The sequence below is a fragment of the Trachinotus anak genome, unplaced genomic scaffold (genome assembly GCF_046630095.1).
Source record: "Trachinotus anak isolate AG129_WGS33_773 ecotype Australia unplaced genomic scaffold, CSIRO_AGI_Tana_v1 ptg000019l, whole genome shotgun sequence".
Classification (NCBI taxonomy): domain Eukaryota; kingdom Metazoa; phylum Chordata; class Actinopteri; order Carangiformes; family Carangidae; genus Trachinotus; species Trachinotus anak.
The window spans coordinates 7,162,287-7,184,088 of NW_027273870.1; the positions used below are offsets into that span (position 1 = coordinate 7,162,287).

The 21,802-nt window shown below is 39.3% G+C and overlaps 1 protein-coding gene across 1 annotated transcript; it reads left to right on the forward strand.

Annotated features, from left to right (window-relative positions):
• Positions 1-6,494: 6,494 nt before the first annotated feature.
• LOC139635778 (von Willebrand factor A domain-containing protein 7-like) lies at positions 6,495-21,076 on the forward strand. Its single transcript, XM_071503210.1, has 18 exons — positions 6,495-6,752; positions 10,780-10,972; positions 11,493-11,629; positions 11,754-11,898; positions 13,464-13,557; positions 14,739-14,864; positions 15,057-15,240; positions 15,359-15,528; positions 15,750-15,862; positions 15,976-16,092; positions 16,191-16,364; positions 16,497-16,629; positions 16,749-16,901; positions 17,152-17,244; positions 18,020-18,291; positions 18,548-18,681; positions 19,987-20,146; positions 20,330-21,076. The coding sequence occupies exons 2-18, from the start codon at positions 10,787-10,789 to the stop codon at positions 20,708-20,710; spliced, it is 2,772 nt and encodes a 923-aa protein (XP_071359311.1). The 5' UTR covers positions 6,495-6,752; positions 10,780-10,786; the 3' UTR covers positions 20,711-21,076.
• Positions 21,077-21,802: the final 726 nt, after the last annotated feature.

Genomic DNA, 21,802 nt, shown 5'->3' on the forward strand with positions numbered 1-21,802 from the left:
TCATTGTCTTCCCTCTCCCAGAGTATTTAGTCTCAGTGTTCCCTTCCTTCTGTGCCAGTTCGTCTTGTTCTTTATGACTACGTTCCAGCCTTTATTCCCCGTGTGCCTTATTCGTGTCGTGTCGTGTCGTGTCGTGTCGTGTCGTGTCTTGTCTTGTTTTTGGTTTTTGACCCTGCCTTTGCCTTCCGATTTTGATACCTTTGCTCCGCGGACTGATCTCCTGTGTACCGACTTTTGCCTTATTAAAGGACATTGTGAACTCGCTTACTGTGTCAGTCTGCATCTGAGTCCGAGCCATTGTTCAGCCTTGACAAACGGTACAACTGTTAAAAAACCAAGGGCCTTAAAACCTCATGTTTTGTACAAGAAAAAATTAAGTATTGTCAAGAGTTGATTGATTGACTGAATTTGATTGATATTTCAGTTTATGTAAGTTAGAACACTTAAACCCCACAAACCAAAGGCATTACACAGCTTGATTTTATGTAAGTCACAAGTACAACAAACAGTAAAAGTAAACAAACACAAACTAATATTTCACAATCAATTATAATCTTTTGTGTCTTTATTGAACACAGCTGTCAAACATTCACAGTGCAAGTGGAAAAAGTAAGCGCACCCTTAGATTTACAGGTTTTTTCAATTACTAATGCTATAACTATTACAGTAAATGAAAGCTGTAGTGGATGGAGATCAGTATTATAGTAACTGTTATTATAATTGTTATAATATAAGAATTATATTTTAATTTAATGGATAAAACGTGCGAAATAAGCCTATTTCATTATGACCATTATTGTATTACAGGCTCTTGTGTTGATTTTGTGTTGCTGCAGTGTGTTGACATAGCATGAGATCCTTTGCTCACATGTACAGTACCAGTAAAAAGTTTGGACACATTTTCTCATACACTTCAATGGGAAAGTGCATCCAAACTTTTGACTGGTACTGTACATTTAATCTGTTATTTGTTATCTGTTACAATCAGTTTTATATTGGGTGTGACATATGGAGGAGTTGTTTTGCAGTGACTTGACAAAGTTGTGCCGGCTGATGGTTGTAGTGAAATTACTGTGTTTCTGAACAGCTGTGATGTCTCATACAACATACCATACCGTAACATACAGTAACTCTATCCCTATCTATCTAACTCTATCTGAAGAAACAAGCCTGCAGCTTCAAAGCCTGTGTGACTTTATGATGCTTTCTTGACTAATGTTAATAGGACCAGTAAAGTGCAGTCACAGTACTGCTAATGTTGCCATATTCATAGCATTCTAGGTTCATCCACAACTGTGGCATAAGCTCCGGTCTCATACCTGGTCCCTGAACCAAGTTCTGGTTTTCAACCACTGGCACTGTTTTTTTCTTCTTCTTTTTTCTCAATAGATGGTGGTTTGGAAAAGATTATTATCTCAGTTATGCATCACCTGTTCAAAATGTGCATGTTGATACTTTAGTTAAGTATCCAGGAAGGGGTACCTAGGTGCAGGTGCATATGGAGGGATATAAGGAAGGCCACACCTGCTCCTTTCTCCAGATTCAGTTTTTCAGCCCTTGATTCTGGCTCCAGTCCCCCAGCCTTCTCTGCTTAGGCATTGTAAGGCCTCATACTTCGTTCCTTAACTGGGTTCCGTTTCTCAACCCCCTGCACTGCTTGTTTTCCTTTTTTTCTCTCAGGCCAAGACATGGGAGGGAGGGTAGTGGTAAAACACAGAACCAGGCAGCCAGAGATGGTGCGAGGGGTTGAGAACAGGAGTCTGGTTCTTTTGTTGTTTCTTCTTTAGTTGATTTTTTTCTTTATTTTTGCTCACTTCAGGGTGGTGTAGGATGACCTTGCTTTAGTAAAGCCCTTGGAAAGGAGAGGTGGAAGCTAATCCAGGAGGAGGTACGGACAGAGGTAGAAGAAGCTTGCTTCTCCAGGATGGTGAGCATGGGGAAGCAGGGGGCCTGTACCAGTACCATTGGCGCCATGACCTATAGCAGTAGCAGACTTCATCTTCACCAGCATAACCAACAGCAAGCAGCAGCACCCAATAAGGTGCAACCCAATAAATGACTTTTGTGCATGTAGGGGAGAGGCCCCAACCAAAGGGGTGGGCTGCTAACAACAGCAAGAGACTGGCAGCTCCTGGTCAACTTAGGGAAGCAGCTGGAATTCATCATTGCTGGTACCACACTTAGGCCAGACATGGTCCTGCTGTCCAGGTTAACCAAGCAAGTGGCACTGATAGTTAAATGCCTCCTGGCAAGATTGAATGGAGGAAGCCCAGGAAAGAAAGCAAACCAGTTTTGCTGACCTAGTGGAAGGAATGGGTGGCTTGCTGTGAGCCAGTAGAAGTGGGATGTAGGGGCTTCACGGGGCCATCCTCTACATCAGGTCATGGGGGTCCTTGTTATCTGTGGGCTGCACAGGAATAGAGCCATCAAGAAAATTTTAGAAGTTGCTGAGAAGTCTTTGTGTTACCTGGACACAAATTGAAGGCCTGATGATCCTCGGCTAGGTCACCCAGGCAAGGTTGTCTCATGTTAAGATCCGAAACACCTTGTGACCCTGGGCTCATCACTGATAATGTGTCCAGGTTGCACCTTGAGTTGTATTATAGAACTAAGAAGAAACTGGCATAAGAACTAGGCAGCCTGGATCCAGTTCCAGGGATAGAGAACCATTTCAGGAACCAAGTATGAGGCCTTCCAAGAACCAAGGAGGCATGGCTAGGTGGGTTAGGTGTGCTTGTGCATAGTAATATGGTAGTTCAACGGTTGAGAAAATGTTGCAAATGAAAGTGCTGTTTGATGGCAAGATAGAAGTGAGAATACTCAAAATATAGTGTGCACTTAAACTGGCAACAGTGCATTGCTCATTTTAGGTACACAAGTCTATTCGAGGTTTCCCAGAACATTTGAATGCCACACCTTCCCTTGGATCAAGTGATTTCACAATATTTTGGACAGGATTTTTTGAAACTAAACTTAATTATTGGCAGGATTATTTATACTGTTATTCTTCATGTACCCTTTTGGCACCAACAAGTCACACTGTGAATGACAAATACTAACAACCACAACTGTGTGGATAACAGTAATTATTTAAGTAGTCTACACAGTTTTCCTTGTCCATCTTTGACATTTTTAGGCTACATCAGGTTAGACAATTACTTAGATAATAATAAGTAATACTACTGATCAGACAGTTTTGCAACTGTCAAACCAGCCGGTCCAAACTTGTCAAAGGGCAGGCAGCCAAACAATTTAGGCACAGACACTGGTTCCCAGAATACAAAGACTGTTAAAGGATCTTTGATAATCTCACAAGGCAATAAGAAGGCCACCAGTGCTGGCTTCTTTGTTGTCAACTGTCAAATAATGGCAAAAATATCCCAAAAATAATATAGGGAAACAAATAATTAGGCTGCATTCAGATTGACTTTGGCTCAACAACAAGACAGCCATCATTCATTTGAATTTAGCCAACCCAGCAGTGGGAGTACCAACACAGGGGGTGCAGAAAAACAGATCAACCAGGTTGAAGTTTTGCTGCAATGCAATGTGACATCATCTGACAAGGTGCTGAATGCATAAGATGACTGTTCACAGAAGTTGCAAATCCTTATCAAGACATTTAGTTATCAGGTATGGCATGAAGGGGTAAAATTATAAAATGAGGTGGTTACACTAATGCACACTACAGATGAGAAAGAGAATCAAAGACAGAAGAGGAGAAAAAGAAAAGAAGATATAAGATATTTAGTCAACACTGACAACCAGTCCTGCAACCTTAAGTCACTGTCAATTTTTTGTTTGCAATAAAAACAAAGTCTTTTGTTAACAGTGTTAAACAGCAAGTTATAATGCACAATGATGTTCAATTTTCCAACTTACAAGCAACTAACTTGTTTCTGTAAACAAACTGACTCATGAGCCATGTTTTGTATGCAACAGTAAGAAATAAAGCAGAGTAATCAAACACATATTAAGCATGGCTTAGCATGCAGGTAACTGTGCAACATGAGTCTTAACCTTAAAAGTGAAAAATCTCATTGACACTGACTGACTTGGTAATTTACAGTTTAATGTTCTTTATATGACAAAAAAAATATTTGTCACAGTTAGGATTTGACCTGATCTGTGCTCCATCCTTTTTTTGGTAGGATGAATGATGTGCATCTAATTGACTTCAGTCTTGTCCTTTCACGAAGATCTAATCTTGCAGTCATTCTTTTTATTTCTTAATGACATCTAGCAATCCACCGCTCAGTTTCTCATCTTTCAAGCCATCTGTTGCTGAGTATATGGATGACTCATCTGGACTATGAGAACTGGGGGATAGAAAAAGACAAACAGGCTTGAAATTTTTGATTTCAGAAGGAAGAAAAAAAAGCAGCTTTCTCATTTCTAAAGTTCTCTGTGTTAAAAGTGTTGCAGATTTACATGTACCTAGCTAGCTAATAAAGCTCAATGCATCAGTTGAAAACAATGTCCCTGGGGTGACAGGAAGGCTAAGCAGTGATATGTTGGCTTCCTGACATCCTGATGTTGTGCAGCATTTCCTTTACATGTACATCATGTTGCTTGCTAGCTCAGAGACTGAACGACATCTTGGTGCTATGTTGTTAATAAACTTATAACAACAACAATAAAGTTGGACATTGGCCATATGCTGGGGGGCATGGCTGGGTAGAGTTGCCCCCATCATCAAAACATTGCTCCATATCACTACAAATGGGCAACTGCACAGGGTAACTTTAAATCAAGTAACAGTCTGATATCTTGCCAAGTTTTCTTCATACAAACTCTCAGACAGCCACTCAGGATGGCCATTCACTCATTCACTCATTTACTGACGAGCTGTTTCCTCAGTAGCAGTCCTTTTTGCAACCACAAGTCATCGTTGTCGCAGACAGGGGAGCACAGACTTAGGGTCTTGACCTTTGGCTTTGGAGGCCCCTTCACTCTAGCTGAACTCCATCGCCTGAATGATTTGATCTTCCTCTTCTTTCTGGCAGATAATAGTATTCCTCTAAATTAGTAATGTTCAAATAAATTAAAATTAAACAGTAATTTAGTGTGACAGTATGTCCACACCAACCAGGCTTGAGATGAACCATGTTGCTGCAGAATATCATGTTGAACAATGGCAGAGTTTAAAGTTTTGGCATGTACATCCACTGACCTTCATTAACATCCCCTCCAGCTCAACAGACAATACTCATTTGACATCATGAACAAACACATACATAACACAATTCCTACAGTACATGTACAGTGTGATGGACAGGGGTGTATGATTCTCATACTCGGGGCCAAGGATGCCCCTCTGAAATGTTTTTCCTAGATAAATGATTTAGAATTTGGATTTAGATTTCCATTACTCTAAATAAAATTGATGGGGCAGGAACCGTAAAATAATAAAATTAGAGGATAAAGTGAGGAGGGATGGGTTTAGTAAAACAAGAGCCAACAAGAAAACTGAGGAATGTAGATAAACTAGTGTCTTGTGTCTCTGTGAGATGTAGTCTGTATGCCAAAGTAAAAGTGAAAACAAACTCATCCCTACTGCAAAATCCATGGAGATCCCACATTCAGGACAATATCAGCTTTGGGTTTGTATACAATAACTGCTTAAGTATGGCCATAGTGATTGTTCCTCAGGCTGAGATTTGGGAGATTTATCCACGATGGTGTTGTCACTGTGTGAATACTGTGTGATCACTGTGTGACATACATGTACTTGACTACTCCACAACACTTAACTAGAATATGCTCACTTGTGGCCACAGCTTCTGTTCTGTAAAAGTTACATAGGGTCACTTCTCCTAAAACCTCCGCACCGTAAACTCAGCTCATCATTGTCTTTGCTGAACCTTTATCAAGTTTTTTTGTGTATTGTCCCAGACCTTTAAGCTTCAGTCCTCAGTGTAGGGGGAGCAATGGAAGGCCTCAACTGCCCAGAGATAATAAATAGCCCCAAAGCAGTAAGCATGGGGGTTTCTCATTGGAAAGGAGAAAATAGTTTTGACTTAATTTGTAGTGAGTTGCTCAGTGAAGTATCTGGTGTGTGCTCAGACAATTTTTATTTATGTTTTTTTTTTTGTAGAAATCTATTTGGAAATTATGGAGCATGTTGAGATAGACACTGGAAATCGAACACATCAAAACAGCAAAGCATTGTTATGAACTTGATATGGTTTGTTTGAGTACACGTCTAAACAACCAGATACTTCAGTGAGCAACAGAGCAACTGAGGACTCAGTCACCACAGATAAAGTTGTCAGTCCTCAATGATCAGAAGATGAAATCTACCCATCTACTGATTCTTGGAAGACTCATGAATCAGTCTGTTGAACTCTACAAGTTATACAACAGTTGTAGAAGGTTTGCCTGTGAAAAATAGTCTGGTATAAATGTTTGACCCAGAGTTCAGTGTTACCCAACAGGAAATTACATTCACTCCCACTTCTCTTACAACCATCAGTCACAGAAGCAAACAAATTCACACACAGCTGAATGTGCTGTAGCAAGGCGGTGTGGCAATCTTCCCAGCACTGATAAATATACAGTGGTACACAAAGAGTAAATGTGCCCCCAGGTATTTTATATGAAAAGATAGAATCAACTAGTTGAAGGCGTGTCAGCTCCTGAGACCGTCCTCAACCTCTTGGATCATCTGACAGAAAACAACATTTTCTCTTTCTGAATTTCTTCACCAATTGAAGCTAGAACAACTCCTGGTCCTATCTGAGAATCCTTGAGTAAGTATAATACTGACTTTTACAAGTTGATTTATTACTTTTTCCAGCTTTAAGTGAGCTTTAATCAGAACATTTAATATGACAATTACTTTCTTCACACATATTTGCCTGCACTTAACATATTCAAAAATCATGTGAAAAAAAAAGGTGTGATGTTAATTCTAAATAGCTTCATATGAAAAACCACAGTATCGACCTGTTTGCTAAAGATTTACATTTTGGGATCAATTAAACTCTTATTCACAGATCAGGATCAAGGAAACTGTGACATTCATAAGTGAGAGAATAAACTAACACAATAATGTGTGGCCTAAACTGCATTAGAGTCTTTTTCTCTACTCAAGTAAAAGTGCCAATACCACAGTCTTAAAATACTCCATTACAAGTAAAAGTGTAAGATATTTCTGCTTTAGTAAATGTACAGCATCAGAAAAAATTACTTAACATACCAGAAATAGAAGTACTTGTGACTAATATATTATTATACATGATATTATTAGATAACATTATTAGATTGTTACTTTTTTTTCAATCACTTTGATGCAAATAACACATAAGAAACATCATTCTCACCACAGTTCTCAAAACAGTTCCTCATTTCTCCACACAAATCAACATTTCTCACTGTGTTTGTACAAACTGTCATTGTTACTGCCATTGCTGACAAAATACATTTTTTTCACTGTGTTGATGTGCTTCTCAACTGACTCTGACAAACCATGAAAACAGTTCATATGTTTGTCAGTCATAGAGTTACAGACCTCTCACTGACCTTAATACAGTCCTGCATCGCATCAGTGTTTTCAATCAAATCACTTTAAACTCTCTTCAAATATGTATCCAGGAGCGTTGCACATTGTCAGTGGTGGTAAGTAAAATTGCCCTTCAACTGAAAACAAATGTAATCACATGCTCTAGGAACAGGATCAGTTGAAACAAAGAGAAACACATGTTCTCAATCTTGTATCCTACCCTGACACTGCAGTAATTACACACTAAGCATACGGAAGCTCAGGTTTCAACCAGTGCATGGTGTTGACGGTGGAGCAGGAAGCAGGTGTCATGCAGGTGCAAGAACCAGGTTTTGTGAGAGGATGTGGTGTCTGAATGTGTGGTGGCAAGATGGAGAGGACACATAGAGGACAAGGAAGAAGCAGGGGTAAGAGAGAGAAGAGTGAATAGGGAGTCGAGGGTGTCTACTGAAATACGGGCAATATTTGTGGACTATGCTATCAACCATGGCCTAAGATTGACTGAAGCTGGTCGACTGGCGCAGCCTCAGGTGACATGGCCTACTAGGACATCTGTAATACAGACATTCGGGAGCTAGAATGGGTATCTGTTGCTGGCTCTTGGGACGCCCCATCTGAGGCTTCTCAGGTCTGGCCAAAGATTGCCAAAGATGCCAAAAGATTTTTCCCTGTGTCTCAGAAAGGGAAGACATCAGGTGTAATTTTGTTTTATTTAGTTTAATCACATAGGTGTGTTGCCCCTGTCTCAGATGCTTGCCATCTGGAAAAGTAGGATTCATCCCCTTGGGAGCACAATTGTCTGTATGAAATTTCAGGGAAAATCATACTGTCATTCTGTTGTCGAGATATGTTAAGCCTGGACCAAAATGGTGGCCCAACAGACTGATATTGCTATCCTTACAGCCACACCACTAGAAAGGCTAGAAATATTGGATCAAAGAATACTACTAATTATTGTCCCAAATACTTTCCATGGTGGCCACAGCTTTTATGCATTAAGTCCAAGGCCTTCTATTGAAGTAAGGCTACATGTACAGGAAGACGTGTGACATGACTAAAGATAAACCAAGCATTCCACTAACTCAAACATAAAGCTAAAAATTCAGCACTACCTCATATGCTTCACCTAATTTTTGATTCATGTCCTGTATCCTGTCGCCAGCGTAGACACATAACAACATGACATGATTACAGATTAATATTCATCTTGGGTGAAAGTACTAGGATACATATGCCTGCTTGTCACCAAGAAAGTGAAGAAAGTCAGGAGTGAACTAATAAGACTATTGGTGGTTGACATGAGCTTAATTGGCATTAGCTGTGAAGCTGGCAGCACTGGTGAGCTGCTAAGTCACCAGAATTATGAAGAATGACCTGCTGCGCTGCATGCTTAGTAGTGACTGCATGTTTCACTGCTTTTATTGCTGTAAGAAAAAAGCTTTCAACTGTAAATGTTTACATTTGTAGAAGTGCATTGCATTGCAGTTGGCTATTTATCACTCTGTCTTAACTGGTCTGCTGGACAATGTGGACAAAATGTTAGAAACCCCTGTCATTAAAATGTAATGTGATTCAACAGCACCATAAATTACAGCCTCCACAAGGATCATACAAATAAATCAACAACATCAATCTCTATAAAGCAGTATCAAGAAGAACAGTAAAACCTACATGAAGGTAGAACTTGCAGGACTCTGTTAAAAGACTGTATTTTGTCCACATTTATATTATAAAGTGGCAACTGATTGTATACACAATGAAAATGTAGATAATATTAGGAAAGTTCCTTTGTCACAGAAAATCTGATTGTGAATTCCTTATATTGAAATCAATAGTATAATGCTGTAGTGGTATTGTGTGATAGGGGCTAATAAGAGACAGTATCTTGCATCAGAATCCTTTCTTTCTACATTAAAGAAAAACAGAGATGAAATACATAACTAATTCTGTTTTGCTTCATGGTTACAAACGTCCCTGTCCCCATCTGCTGGTGAATGTCACTCAAAACAATTACACCCCTCAATGTGCCTGTTTTGTTTGCTTTTACAGGGGAGGCCACGGATTTTATGAGATCACAAACAATACTGTTAATGTGAATATGAAACAATAATACAAATATAGCTCTATTGAATTAACATAGTATAGAATTATGCAAACAGTTCTTAGTACTCAGTTGTTCAGTCATTGTGGATGTAAACTAACCGATGTGTGTCATCGGTTGCATGATAAACATCGGAATTTAATAACCCATGGTGTAGCCTGTGCAGCTATGATTTCCTTAAGTAGAAGTATCAATATGTACTCAAGAGATAACACTCCTGTACAAGTGAAAATCCCTCACTGTATCAAATTTATAAGGTGTTAATAACAATGTTGTGTTTAGTTTGCTGCACTGCCTCCAAGTGGCAAAATCAATAAATGCAAGTTTCACTTAATTCCGTGGTCAAATACTCTGCAAACGGTCTTTAAAAATATTCTGATAAAAATGTGTAGATAAGGTCAAGAACACACATTCCAAGAAACTCACAGGTTCTATCATTTTAATTTGCCTGTGCAGAACAGTGGTAGCTCCACGTCACGTTTAGCCTAACTAAGCACAAAGACTGTCAAACCTTTCAGTGACAACAAACTTGCCTTACATTAAAATTTTAGATTATATCCAGGTGTATCTATTCAACCATATATCAAAAAGCCAGCTGGATTTCCACAGATTTCGTTCAGTCTTAGGAATATGTTCGAAGCTGATAAATTCACTGTCAGAACCTCTAAGATGCTGTGATAAGCCAAAGGTTCAGCAGTGATTGGAATGATCCTTTAATTATTTCTATCATTACATATGCAGTTTTACAGTGCGCAAATAAGACAGCTTTGAAGTCTTTGAAATGCATCTTTGACATCGTAAGGCTAATGCTAGTTGCCACGCTTCCATTGTTTGTGTTAAACTAGGCTATACATGTCATAGAGATACAGTACCTCTAAATGATCAGAGATTTAATTGGAAGCTATTTTTCTCTTGGTAAGAGAAAAGAAAATAAACATAAACGAATACAGATTTCATATTCTGTATTTATTTCAGTATCTAAAAAAACATCTCCTAAAATGCAAGCTTTAATTGTTTCCTCGACTATGCCAAATTGGGCAAACTCCACCTTGTAAAATCATTCCGGTTTCATACAATACAAAGGTGGCATGGGTGGAGGAGTTGATTTTGTCCTTTCCAAATATTTGTCAATAATGAGTGAATGAGATAATAAATCATTTTTTCCTCCCTGTAGATTAATCATGACTTCAGTGTTGGGAATATCCCTGCTGGGCTTGGCCCTAATGGCAGGGCCCACGATGGCCTTTCTCTCTATCCGGGATGGGGTGTCCACCCATGTCAGCATTACCAGAACAGCTGTACTGCAGAAGGTGGCGGAGGCATGTCGGGTGGTGGCTAAGAAAGATGGTCATGAGTTCCAGCCTACGGTAGGTTGGAAACTAATAATTGTGCAAGACAGCACAAACTTAGTCACACAACATGCAGAAACATGCACACTCAAAAATACACATTCACACATATTTGAGTGTTTTAAATCAGCAAGAAATGAATACAAATACACACTGGATAAATGTTCACTTTGTGGTTTGTTCCATGCCATATTTTCAAAGGAATAGCTAAACATTTTGGGAAATTTGCTTATTTCCTTTCTTGCCTTCAAGCAGTATGAGGATTTTGTTAGGTGGAGCCAGGATAACTGTTCTCCACTGTTTCCAGGCTTTATGCTAAGCTAAGCTTAATGGCTGCTTGTGCTAGCATCATATCTAGCATACAGAAGTCAGAGCAGTATCAGTCTTCTCATCGGAGGAAAGTAGTGGAGGCTTACAGGATTCATTTATGTAAAACAGTAGTGATAGGCTCAATATGCTAATTCTTTAACAACATTTTTATACTATTTGTGACATAATTACATTAATTCCTAAGGTAAACGGTCATTTCTGTCCCCAGGGCTCCTCTCCTGAGGAGTTGGTTCAGGCCTGTCTTGGACCCACAGCAACAGGAGAGGTGTCAGGTGTCAATTTTCTCTCTGCTCTTCAAAAAATCTACAAACAGAATGGACTGGTAGACCACTACTTCGTCAACAGGTGGGAGAAAGGTTGAAACAAAACAACAGTTATTAAAATCAATAAAATAATGGGACAGAGTGTGTTGCAAAGATTGAATGATTTAATTATTTCCCCATACACAGCAAATTACTGTTTCTTTCAGTGCTCCACATCACTTCAACTCAGAGGCCTTCCTGCAGGGGCGTGCCCTAATCACAGAGGGAATGGTTGCTATTAAGGCCAACATTCGTGAGCAGAACTTCCAGGCTGCCAGAGAAACACTGGGAAGAGTCCTTCATACACTACAGGTGAGAGAGCAACTAGACATAGAGAAGTTAGGATAAAAAATGAGTAAGGAATTCGAATAACCATCAGAAACAGAGTGGAGGACAGAATTATAAAGCCTAAAGGAGGCAGAACAAGTGAAAACAGACTAAAAGGAGGAAAAATGTAACAACTTGATGTGAGAATCAATAATACAGACAAGCTCAAATAATTTGTGAAGACTGGGAACTGAACTCAACAAGACTGTTATACCACCAATGTCCAAATCGTGGCAGTATAACCACACATCATACTCCTCCCCTTTATACTTTGACCTCAAAACTCAAAATCTTGTGAATTAAAAACAATTTTGTAAATAAAATATTTACTCCCAAGAATTTAAAATTTCTTTTATAAAAGTCTCTTGTAGGGATAAGCCCTATAATCTCAAATGTCCCTGACTGACTGACTGACTCGCTGACTGACCGAGTGATCATATTTCCACCACACACACCAAATGCCCCAGCACTGAGTTGGAGTTTTTGGTGCAAGTAGGTTCTATTAGTGGGGTGTTTGTGACCTGCAGTGTTGCTAACTTAGCATATTGTTGCAAGAGACTTTCTTTCAAACAAGACGGGGTATAAACCTAGTACAGGCTGGACCGCTGATGAATGTCAACCACAGGTTCTGGCACTCTGGTTCTGATCACCTTGCTTTTTCCATTTATCTCTCTTTCTACCTTGTTCACAGTTACACTTTCTTTTGTTTTACCACAAAATTCCAAAGTGTTGGGTGATGCCATCTCCATGAATATTGCAGGGACTTATGCACTCTTGAATGTTACCTTTGTCTCTGCCATTAATTTCCTCTGTATTGCCTTAGCTCAACCAAACGGTCCCATAGAGCTTCATTAACATGTTGACCAAAATCACAGTGAGAAGACAGTTGTTGTATTGCAACTATATAGTCTGATACAGATTTGCCCTCTTGTCGTCTTCTGAAATCTGAATCTCTTCACAATGTCAAATGGTTTCAGCTTGTGGTTGCCTTGGTCTGCTATTTCAGCACTTTTCTCACTCGGTTTACCTGGCATGACCATATATGTCAAAAGTCTGTGACTTTTGACTCTTGATAAAATTAACAAAATCTTGCTTACCCTTACCCCTGTATACAGATATGCGTCTGATCTGTTACACCATTGTTGCCTTTAGTTATTGCTAGAGGTCGCTTTAGCTCATCTTGTTAGCCACTTTTGTAGTGTTCCTTCCTTGTGTTCTGCAAGTTAAAAACTTTATGTCTCACATATACAGGCACTTGTTGTCCTTATTTCTTCCCTTGAATTCCATTCTCATCATCAAATTGTAATATCTCAATGTGGGAATTAACTGAGAGTGGAGACTGCAAACTTTACTCAACAACAGTATGTTATGCCACAAACATCCATCTAGTAGCAGTATAGCCACACAGCTTATTCTAAATAATATCCTAATACATTACAAAAAGATTTTAAACATGCACTTTACTGTGTGTACAAACACTGAATATGAAATCTATCTATGTGTATATACTGTATAAAAGTGTTGATGTGTGTGTTTTCATGTGTTGTCAGGACTTCTACAGCCACAGTAACTGGGTGGAACTGGGATATACAGAGCCATACACCAACCTCATACACCCAGATATGCTACTGGAAAACCTGGCAGGTGTGTGTGTGTGTGTGTGTGAGAGCATTTGTGTATTTGTCATACTCATTGGAGGACGATTCTGTGGGTTGAGTATAGTGTCATAAAGTAGATAATATTCATGTAACTGTAGTTTGGTAAAACATTATCTGGGAACATTCCTAATTCTGATTGGCTGCTGGATGGGAATTATTTTAGTAGTGAAAATAGTTTCAAGGTTAACAGAAAAAAAAAAAAACATTACACATATTTTACTGTTAACAAGAGACTGTGGTATTCATTGAATAATCCACTCCAACAGAATTGGGACGGATGCCCCAATCATTTACCAGAGTCTAAGTTTTGATTCTTCTCAGTTGTTCAAAAGTATCTTCTAAGTCTTCAAAAATCACCGGGAGGCAGAATTCAGTGTAGCAGAGCTTTATTGCTGGCAACAGAGCCCGAGAACAACAAAATGTTGATCTGAAAACACAATACATGACACCTTTTATAACCCAAAAATTGCTGAATCCTTTTTGTGTAACACTCTTATCTACTAAAACTGGTGCTGAATCCTTTTTGTGTTGCATGCTTATCTACTAAAACTGGTGCATTCACCAAAACTGGTTCATCACACCTGTGCGTTAGTCACATAATTCTCCATGCTCAGGTCACAGTGACCCAGAGCACAGTGACCTGCCCTACAATGCCTGGGCATGTCTATTTTATTAGTCAAGACACCATTATATTCAGATTCCCTTTTGCTGTATTTTTTTAAAACCATGTTCTTGTCCAGGAATACACCATTATGTTCTGACTTTCTCATACTGCATTTAAAAAATATATATATTTACTTAAGTTTAACCCACGTGCACATCTTATAATCAGTGTCTCACACAGACTACATATATTGTGATATTATTACATATATTGTGACATTATTCTTCATACTTCAATCATTACTGTGATGAACATAATAATCATTATTGTAGACATAGTACATTAGCCCTTAATATTTTACCACACTTAATATTATACCACACAACCCAAGTGATTGTTAAAAATAAAGCACTCCCAACCACACAGGTTTTTGTGGACTATCCTAAGATGTATTCAAAAAAAGCAGCTGTAAAATTATGAAATATATAGTTATACCTACTTACCTTTGTCTGGAGTCAGATGCATCGTTTATCCTGTATCTTGTTCACACTTTGTTTGCATAGATGTCAACACTGCCACCTGCAGTGACTGTGCCAGCGGAACATGCCCCAATCCCATCCTCCCCAACATCCTGAAAGAGAAGAAACTCACCTCAGGCTACATGGAAACCTCTTCTACCAAGCCTAAAGGTATGAGTGACAAATATATCTCCAAGCCATATTCAGATACATAGGGCCATATTAATTCAGAGTCATAAGGAACACAAAGCTAAATGAGGGGGCTGTAGTTACTGACAATAAGTACTAGTCCTGAGTGTGTAGATGCCGCCTTAAAGTCCACCATATTAAATGGCTTGAACTGTCACCTCTGTCCTGTGCCAGGTAAATGTAGCCATGGAGGTACAGCTAATCTGGATAGTACAGTTCCGCATGGTGGCATCAATAAAGATGTGCCTCGCTCTGACAACGTGGCCCTCCACAATGCTGCTGTGAATGCAGCCACAGCTGCAAGTCGTGAGCTACTGGAGGACATCCGCTCAGCTGCTGGGGACAATGACTTTCTGAGGTATGACAGTCATACATGAAAAACATCTACTTGTTGTACATTAATGAATGTAAGGATTCTGAAAATTGTACTATAGAATAAAAATTAACTGTTGTAGTTCTGTTTTTCTTCCTCACAGAATGATGGGGATTGCTCGCTCATCTGTCGTGTGCTTTGTTATTGACACCACTGGCAGCATGTCTGATGAAATTGATGAAGCCAGGGAGCTTGTTTACAGAATCATTGACAGCAGAAAAGGAACACAGGATGAGCCCTCTGAGTACATCCTGGTGCCCTTCAATGACCCCAGTATGAACTCTTCTACCCTGCTGGTTACGTTTAGGAAACCAGTGTGATAATACCAAAGCATGTTATATATATAATGCTTAACTGCATAGTTGTAATACTTGTGATATTGTAGTGTATGATCTTTTTTAAAGTAGATAAAGCAAATTGTGGTGCGTATTGTAAATCTGCATGCAGTACCAATGGTTCTGTAAGATTAAAAGTGAAGTTGTGTTTTTATGTAGGTTTTGGGCCTATGATCAGAACAACAGACCCTGATAAGATGAAAAAAGAAATCTCTGAACTCAAGGTGAATGGAGGGGGAGATATCCCTGAGATGTGTCTGTCAGGACTTCAGGTACTAAAGCTATATTGCCAAATTGTGACTAGGTTGGTAAAATTTACAGATATTTTTATAGTTTTCTAAAAGACCATGGTGATCCAGGAACTGACCAGGTCTTGTTTCTCCAGTTGGCTCTCACTGGTGCCCCAGACTACTCTGAAATCTATGTTTTCACTGATGCCCCACCCAAAGACATCATCCTCAAGGACACGATTGTTGCTCTCGTCGGGAACACCAAATCAAGCGTAAATACTGACTGACACCTCTGATGACCAATGTCTATTTATGTGAATTTAACTTGAAAACCTGGGGGTGTAATCTCCACATGAACAAATCTCCACAGGTGTCATACTTACTTACCAGAAAAAGTAGGAGACGTCGTCGTTCCCTTGGAGCTTCTCCTTTTGAAGACTACAAGGATCTGGCTCTGGCTTCTGGAGGTCTAGCCATCCAGGTATTGAAGACAGAGCTGCCTGACGCCACAGATGTCATCCTTGACACCTCTACTTCAGCTCTGGTATGACTCTGCAGTTCTACTGGTTCATGTTCATTCTGAGCAATCAAGCATGTGACAGGCCTTAAGTTGTTTGACCAATTTGAAGAATCAATATTATCCAGTTTTCTCCTCTTGCTGTCCCTACTGCTTTAGGTGACAGTTCTTCAGCGAACAAGGAACCCTGGGAAGCAGGAGACATTCCCCTTCTTATTGGATGAATCTCTTCAAAATGTCACCATCTACATCACAGGAACATCCATTACTTTCACACTGACCAACCCTGCAGGTAGGTTTCAATAAATGTGTTTAAGACTTGTTGGATGTCCATCTTTCTTACTGAGAACACTGTAACGATAGACTTAGAGTTAGTCTTTACAACGAGTAATACAAGGTAAACATTTCCAGGTGTGAGCCAGAGCAACACTGAGGCCAGTGGTAAACTGGGGACCATTCAGACAGTGGGTAACCTGAGAAGAGTTCGTCTCAATGCTGACAAGCAGACAGGAACCTGGCAGATCAACATCAACTCCAACCAACCATACACATTCAAAGTCACAGGTCAGATACTGTATATTTGATAATTACCATGCCTTTCCTGTTCAGAAATGCTGTGAAATTGTGTGCTTTTGCCCACATCTTGATCTGCAGATTAAAGTGTTTTTTCATCATTAGTATATTTGTCCCTCTGCTTTCGGTCCATGCAAAGTTTGAGGACTGATGCTCCTTCTAGAGTTAGAATTTCACAGTTGTTGGGTTCACTAAGTTCTTGGTATGTATCTGTATTTACTGTGTATGCTTATGTTTCTAGGCCAGAGTACTATCACCTTTATCTATGACTTTGTGGAAAGCTTCAAGGGACCTCACCCAGGTTTTGCAGTACTCAGTGGGCGTCCACAAGCAGGTAACATGTAATATCACTGTGTCACTAGTACATTTGTACATTCTGACATTTTTTCCAACCACTGAGCATCTTTTGATGTTTACAAATATTTAAGACCTATAACATCAAACACTGAAATTATTGTCTATGCATGATCATGTGACGGCTAGACATTATTAGTCAGTAATTAATTGCTGTACATGTGTTATCTGAGCAGGTACCCACAACGTGTAGTCTTAATAGGCTACAACAGCATCATCTAATGGTGAAAACACTACTACAGAGCATTTTAGCATCTTTTAGCTACTTGTTTTGGTTTTGAGGTCTGCAAAATTCTTTTTTGGTTCATCCTCACTTCTCTCTGCATTATTTCCAAATGCTGGTTAATGCTAATATTTCTCTATTTTTTCTGGATGTGTCAATGTTGTGATTACACCCAGGGACAAAAAATGTGTTCAACTGCAAATTACTTAACCATACTAATATTTCACCATCCAGGACCAGTAAACATTTTGTAAATGTAATTATTGGCAACATATTCCTGTAGCAAAACAGTATGTTCCTTTATATCAATGAGGGTAATGACAGGGGTAAAAAATTATCAGTTTTTTCCTACAGTGGATTGAGTGGCCCAATCATTTTAGCCAATGATAAGGTTGTGAAAATTGAAGTTTCTTTCCCCCACTCATGCCAAAAATTATCTTGAAACAATCAACCACTTTTACCCATTAAAATGAATTTCCTTCTCATTCTTCTCCCTCCTTTGCTTCTCTGCTTCTCTCCTCTGCAAACCCAGGCCAGCCAGCCACCTTGATGATCTCAGTAATGGGAAGGAAAGGTCCATCCTTCATGACTCTTGGTTACATTGGCCTAGTAACTGTGTCTGGACCTGAGGCTGTTACCAAGGGTACAATGACTGACATGGGTGTTGGTAACATCCTGGTGACTGTTGATGAGGTCCCTGAGGGGGAGTTTGTGGTCATTCTGAGAGGAACAGACAAAGTGTCAAACACTGAATTTCAGAGGCAGTCTACCACCCAGATGTCCGTCTCTAAAGTAAACATCCAGGTCTGTCTCTACATGTCCTTCTCATAACCTGTATACTCATTCATGCAGCTTTTGTTTGATGATCAATCACAGAAACCATGGGGGTAACAAAGGAATAGACCTACTGACAACTCAAAGAAATCCTGTTTTTTTTAGATTTACATAGGGACACTATTATCACTTTTTGAGAATGTTTTTTGGAAATACCATGAAAGAATGACATTGCTCTTCTTCAGCTTTTTCTGTCTATTGTTCTTTTTTTTCATTTTCTCTCCAGGCTGTGGTGGACAGCAGTGCTGAGCCAGGAAAAGCCTTCAAGCTTCCCTTCAGTGTAATGACTCAGGGCTCTGGTGGTCAGTTCCACATCAGTGCCAGAAATGACAGAAACTTCTCCATGTCCTACCCAAGCAGGTGAGGGGAAGCAACTAAAAAGATTTCCTTTGTTAGGTGTCATTGTAAACACTGACAGGAATTGTTCAATATTTTGGGGAAATACTAGGCATAGGTTGTGGAGAAGAGAAAGATAACACTCTCATGTCTGTGTGTAATTAACCTAACGTACACCTGGCAGCAGGCTGGGTTAGCTTAGCACAAAGACTGGAAACTGAGGAATAAACTAGCCTGGCCTAGCTTCTATCCAAGGTAACAAAATCGACCTACCAGCTCCTCTAACGCTATATCTGATTTGTTTAATGGGCACAAAAACCAAAGTATAAACACTGGATTAAATTCTATACTATTTCTTAGCTCTGGGCATTTGCCAGATTGTCGGTAAAGACTTCAGTTACTGGTCCTGACCAAGAAATGGTCTTACACAAAATGAGTGTAAGGTGAATTGTCTTTTTTACACTTACACTGTTTTTGGGCAGATGAAACAATGTATAATGTGTTAATAAGTGAACCATAGAGGTGATGGTTGGTGGATTTTTTCTTTACCAATGGATTGCTACAATTGGGTTGATTGGATCCATTGATCCGGCACCGATATATAAATAACACAACCACTGAGTCACAACAACCCATTGGTATGGGAACCCAATATTGTGTAGGTGCTATGTTGACCCCGCACTGGGTCAAATTTTAACCCAGTCATTTCAGGTCGCCCTTACATGCAGTCCAAAGCGAAATTCAAGTTTCAAGTTTTGTTAGTTTCAGACCGAAACTATTGTGATTTTCCTGTTCAGCAGTCTCAAAATAAAGTGTGGTCAGGCACATTGTTGGTGCATGGCTATCTTATGGCAGCAGAAAGTGATTGTGCATTGGATCCACAAAACCTGGTCTAAAGTTAACTTTTATTTAGGCGGGTGCACAATGTGCGTACAAATGTGTACGAGTGTGCTGAGTGTGAAGTCAGGTGGAACAAGACAGCCCTCAAGTGGATGGAACATTCTTTGTGGCATATTGTGTGTGCCTCATGGATGTCCTTTGGACATAAATGAGGCCTTGTAGAGAAGCATTCTTACTTACTACCTGGCGTATCCAGTGTTTCCCTTTCATCAGCTATACTAAATTTGTCCCACCACAGTTTCATGCTACACCAAAAATGTATTTACACTTCTCGAAATATAACATTAAAAATGTTAGGGTGAGTCACATGTTATGAATCCACCCAAAGAGATTACTCAACCACAAGCTGCCCACCACAAAAACCTCTCACCCTCTACACCTTAAAATTTCAATCAAAACCAAGGATATTTCTCTCTCTTCTGTTGACAGCCTCACCTTGACAACCGGAAAATATACAAATGATACGTTGACCATTACGCCACCTGCCAGCACACCATCAGGCACTGATGTCACTCTGACTGTGGAAGCCAAGTCGTCCAGTGGTGCTGACTCCAATTACATCGTTCTGAGATTGTCTGTTGTTACCAAGGTAACCACACACATCCTGGAATCCACATAGTTGGAACGAGTGAAAAAATAAATAGAAAAGCTTTAGCACATAGCCCTACAACGCATTCACTTCTTCAAAAGTTATCAAAGTATCATATGGATCTAAATTTTCCTTTGCTGTGATGCATGCATACATCTCTCACCTTGCTTTTTCTCTGTCCAGATTACAGATTTTGTTCAGCCTTTGTGTGAAGTGGTTAGTGTGCTGGCTGATGATTGCCCTCAAGATGTGTCTCAGTGTGGTCCTTTCCAGTGGGAGCTCTCGGCCAACCTCACTGATGGAAACGGCACTGGGATAGAGAGAATCTCCCTGCAACAGGGTGATGGAACCCTCTCATACACCTCTCTGAGTGCTCCCATTATCCAGGCGAACTACAACGCTTCCTGCTGCTCGCAGATTGTTGAGTTTGTAGCTGTGGATAAAGTTGGCAATGTGGGAAAATGCTATCAATCAATTGTTCATTTGGGTGGCCCTCCTGCTTTAACTCTGTCATTGCCACTGTGGTTGTGCCTGCTGGTGTCTGCCTTTGTAATGAGGCCTTGAAGCATAATTTAGGTTGTGTCTTTTGTCTGTATACTGCATCAGCTACTGGACACACATTGATGATTCAAAATTATTCAAAACAATGTGCTTCCATGACAGAGTGAAACATTCCCCTGGTTATGGTCATCTTATGCCCAGATATCCTGTTTACACAAAGTTTTAGCAGCAGAAATCTTAATTGGGACACACTGTTGATAATTCTAAATTACTAAAAACAATGTGTTACCATGATGGAATCAAATATTCTACTGGCGATGGTCATTTTATGCCCAGATACCCTGCTTACACAAAGTATGTGCACAGATTAAAAAATAGTTAATTAATGTATACTTAGATTGTCTGAAATAAAATTTGCACAATGATAAAGATTGAGTTGTACTTCATGTTTTGTGTACTAACATGTTTCAGAAATCTTTTTTACTACAAGGATGAACATACAGTAAGAAAAAGGAGGGTTTTTATTCTGAAAGAATGAAGGAAACTAATAATTTGTCTGATTTATTATTATTCTACCTTTTTAATCACATTTTATCACATTTGCCATGGAATAATAGAGATGTAAAGTAAATTATCTTTTTTTTTTTACATTTTCATCTAACAAAAATATCATTCACTGCCAAAAGTCAACTAAGTGTTGTATATGCTACAGTTAGGGTGCTGTAGTGGGTTTTGTGGTCCCAGAAGCAATGATTGCAGACATAATACTTATTACAGTGGCCCAGAAAACGCAATGCATTGCACCTTAAGATAAGACATGCAACTAGACAAAACACCCAGAAAACATCTTTATCATTTTGATAACACTTATTTGTGTCCACTGGAAACACTTAAATTGTCATCTGTTCAACTTGCTGTGCATTTCTGTATTTGGTTGTGTATATTTACAGCTCATATGTTGTCAAATTGATTGTTTTCCGAATTTGCTTGTATTTATTCCTATTACATCGTTTTCTTAAGGTGCAATATGTTGAGCTCTCTGGGCTACTGTAACTTATTCACTCTATAAGTTTTTGTAATAATAAAATGCTCAAAAATTACACTAACCTTATTTAAGAAAGACAACCAGTATTTTCAAGATGAAAAGAGTACACA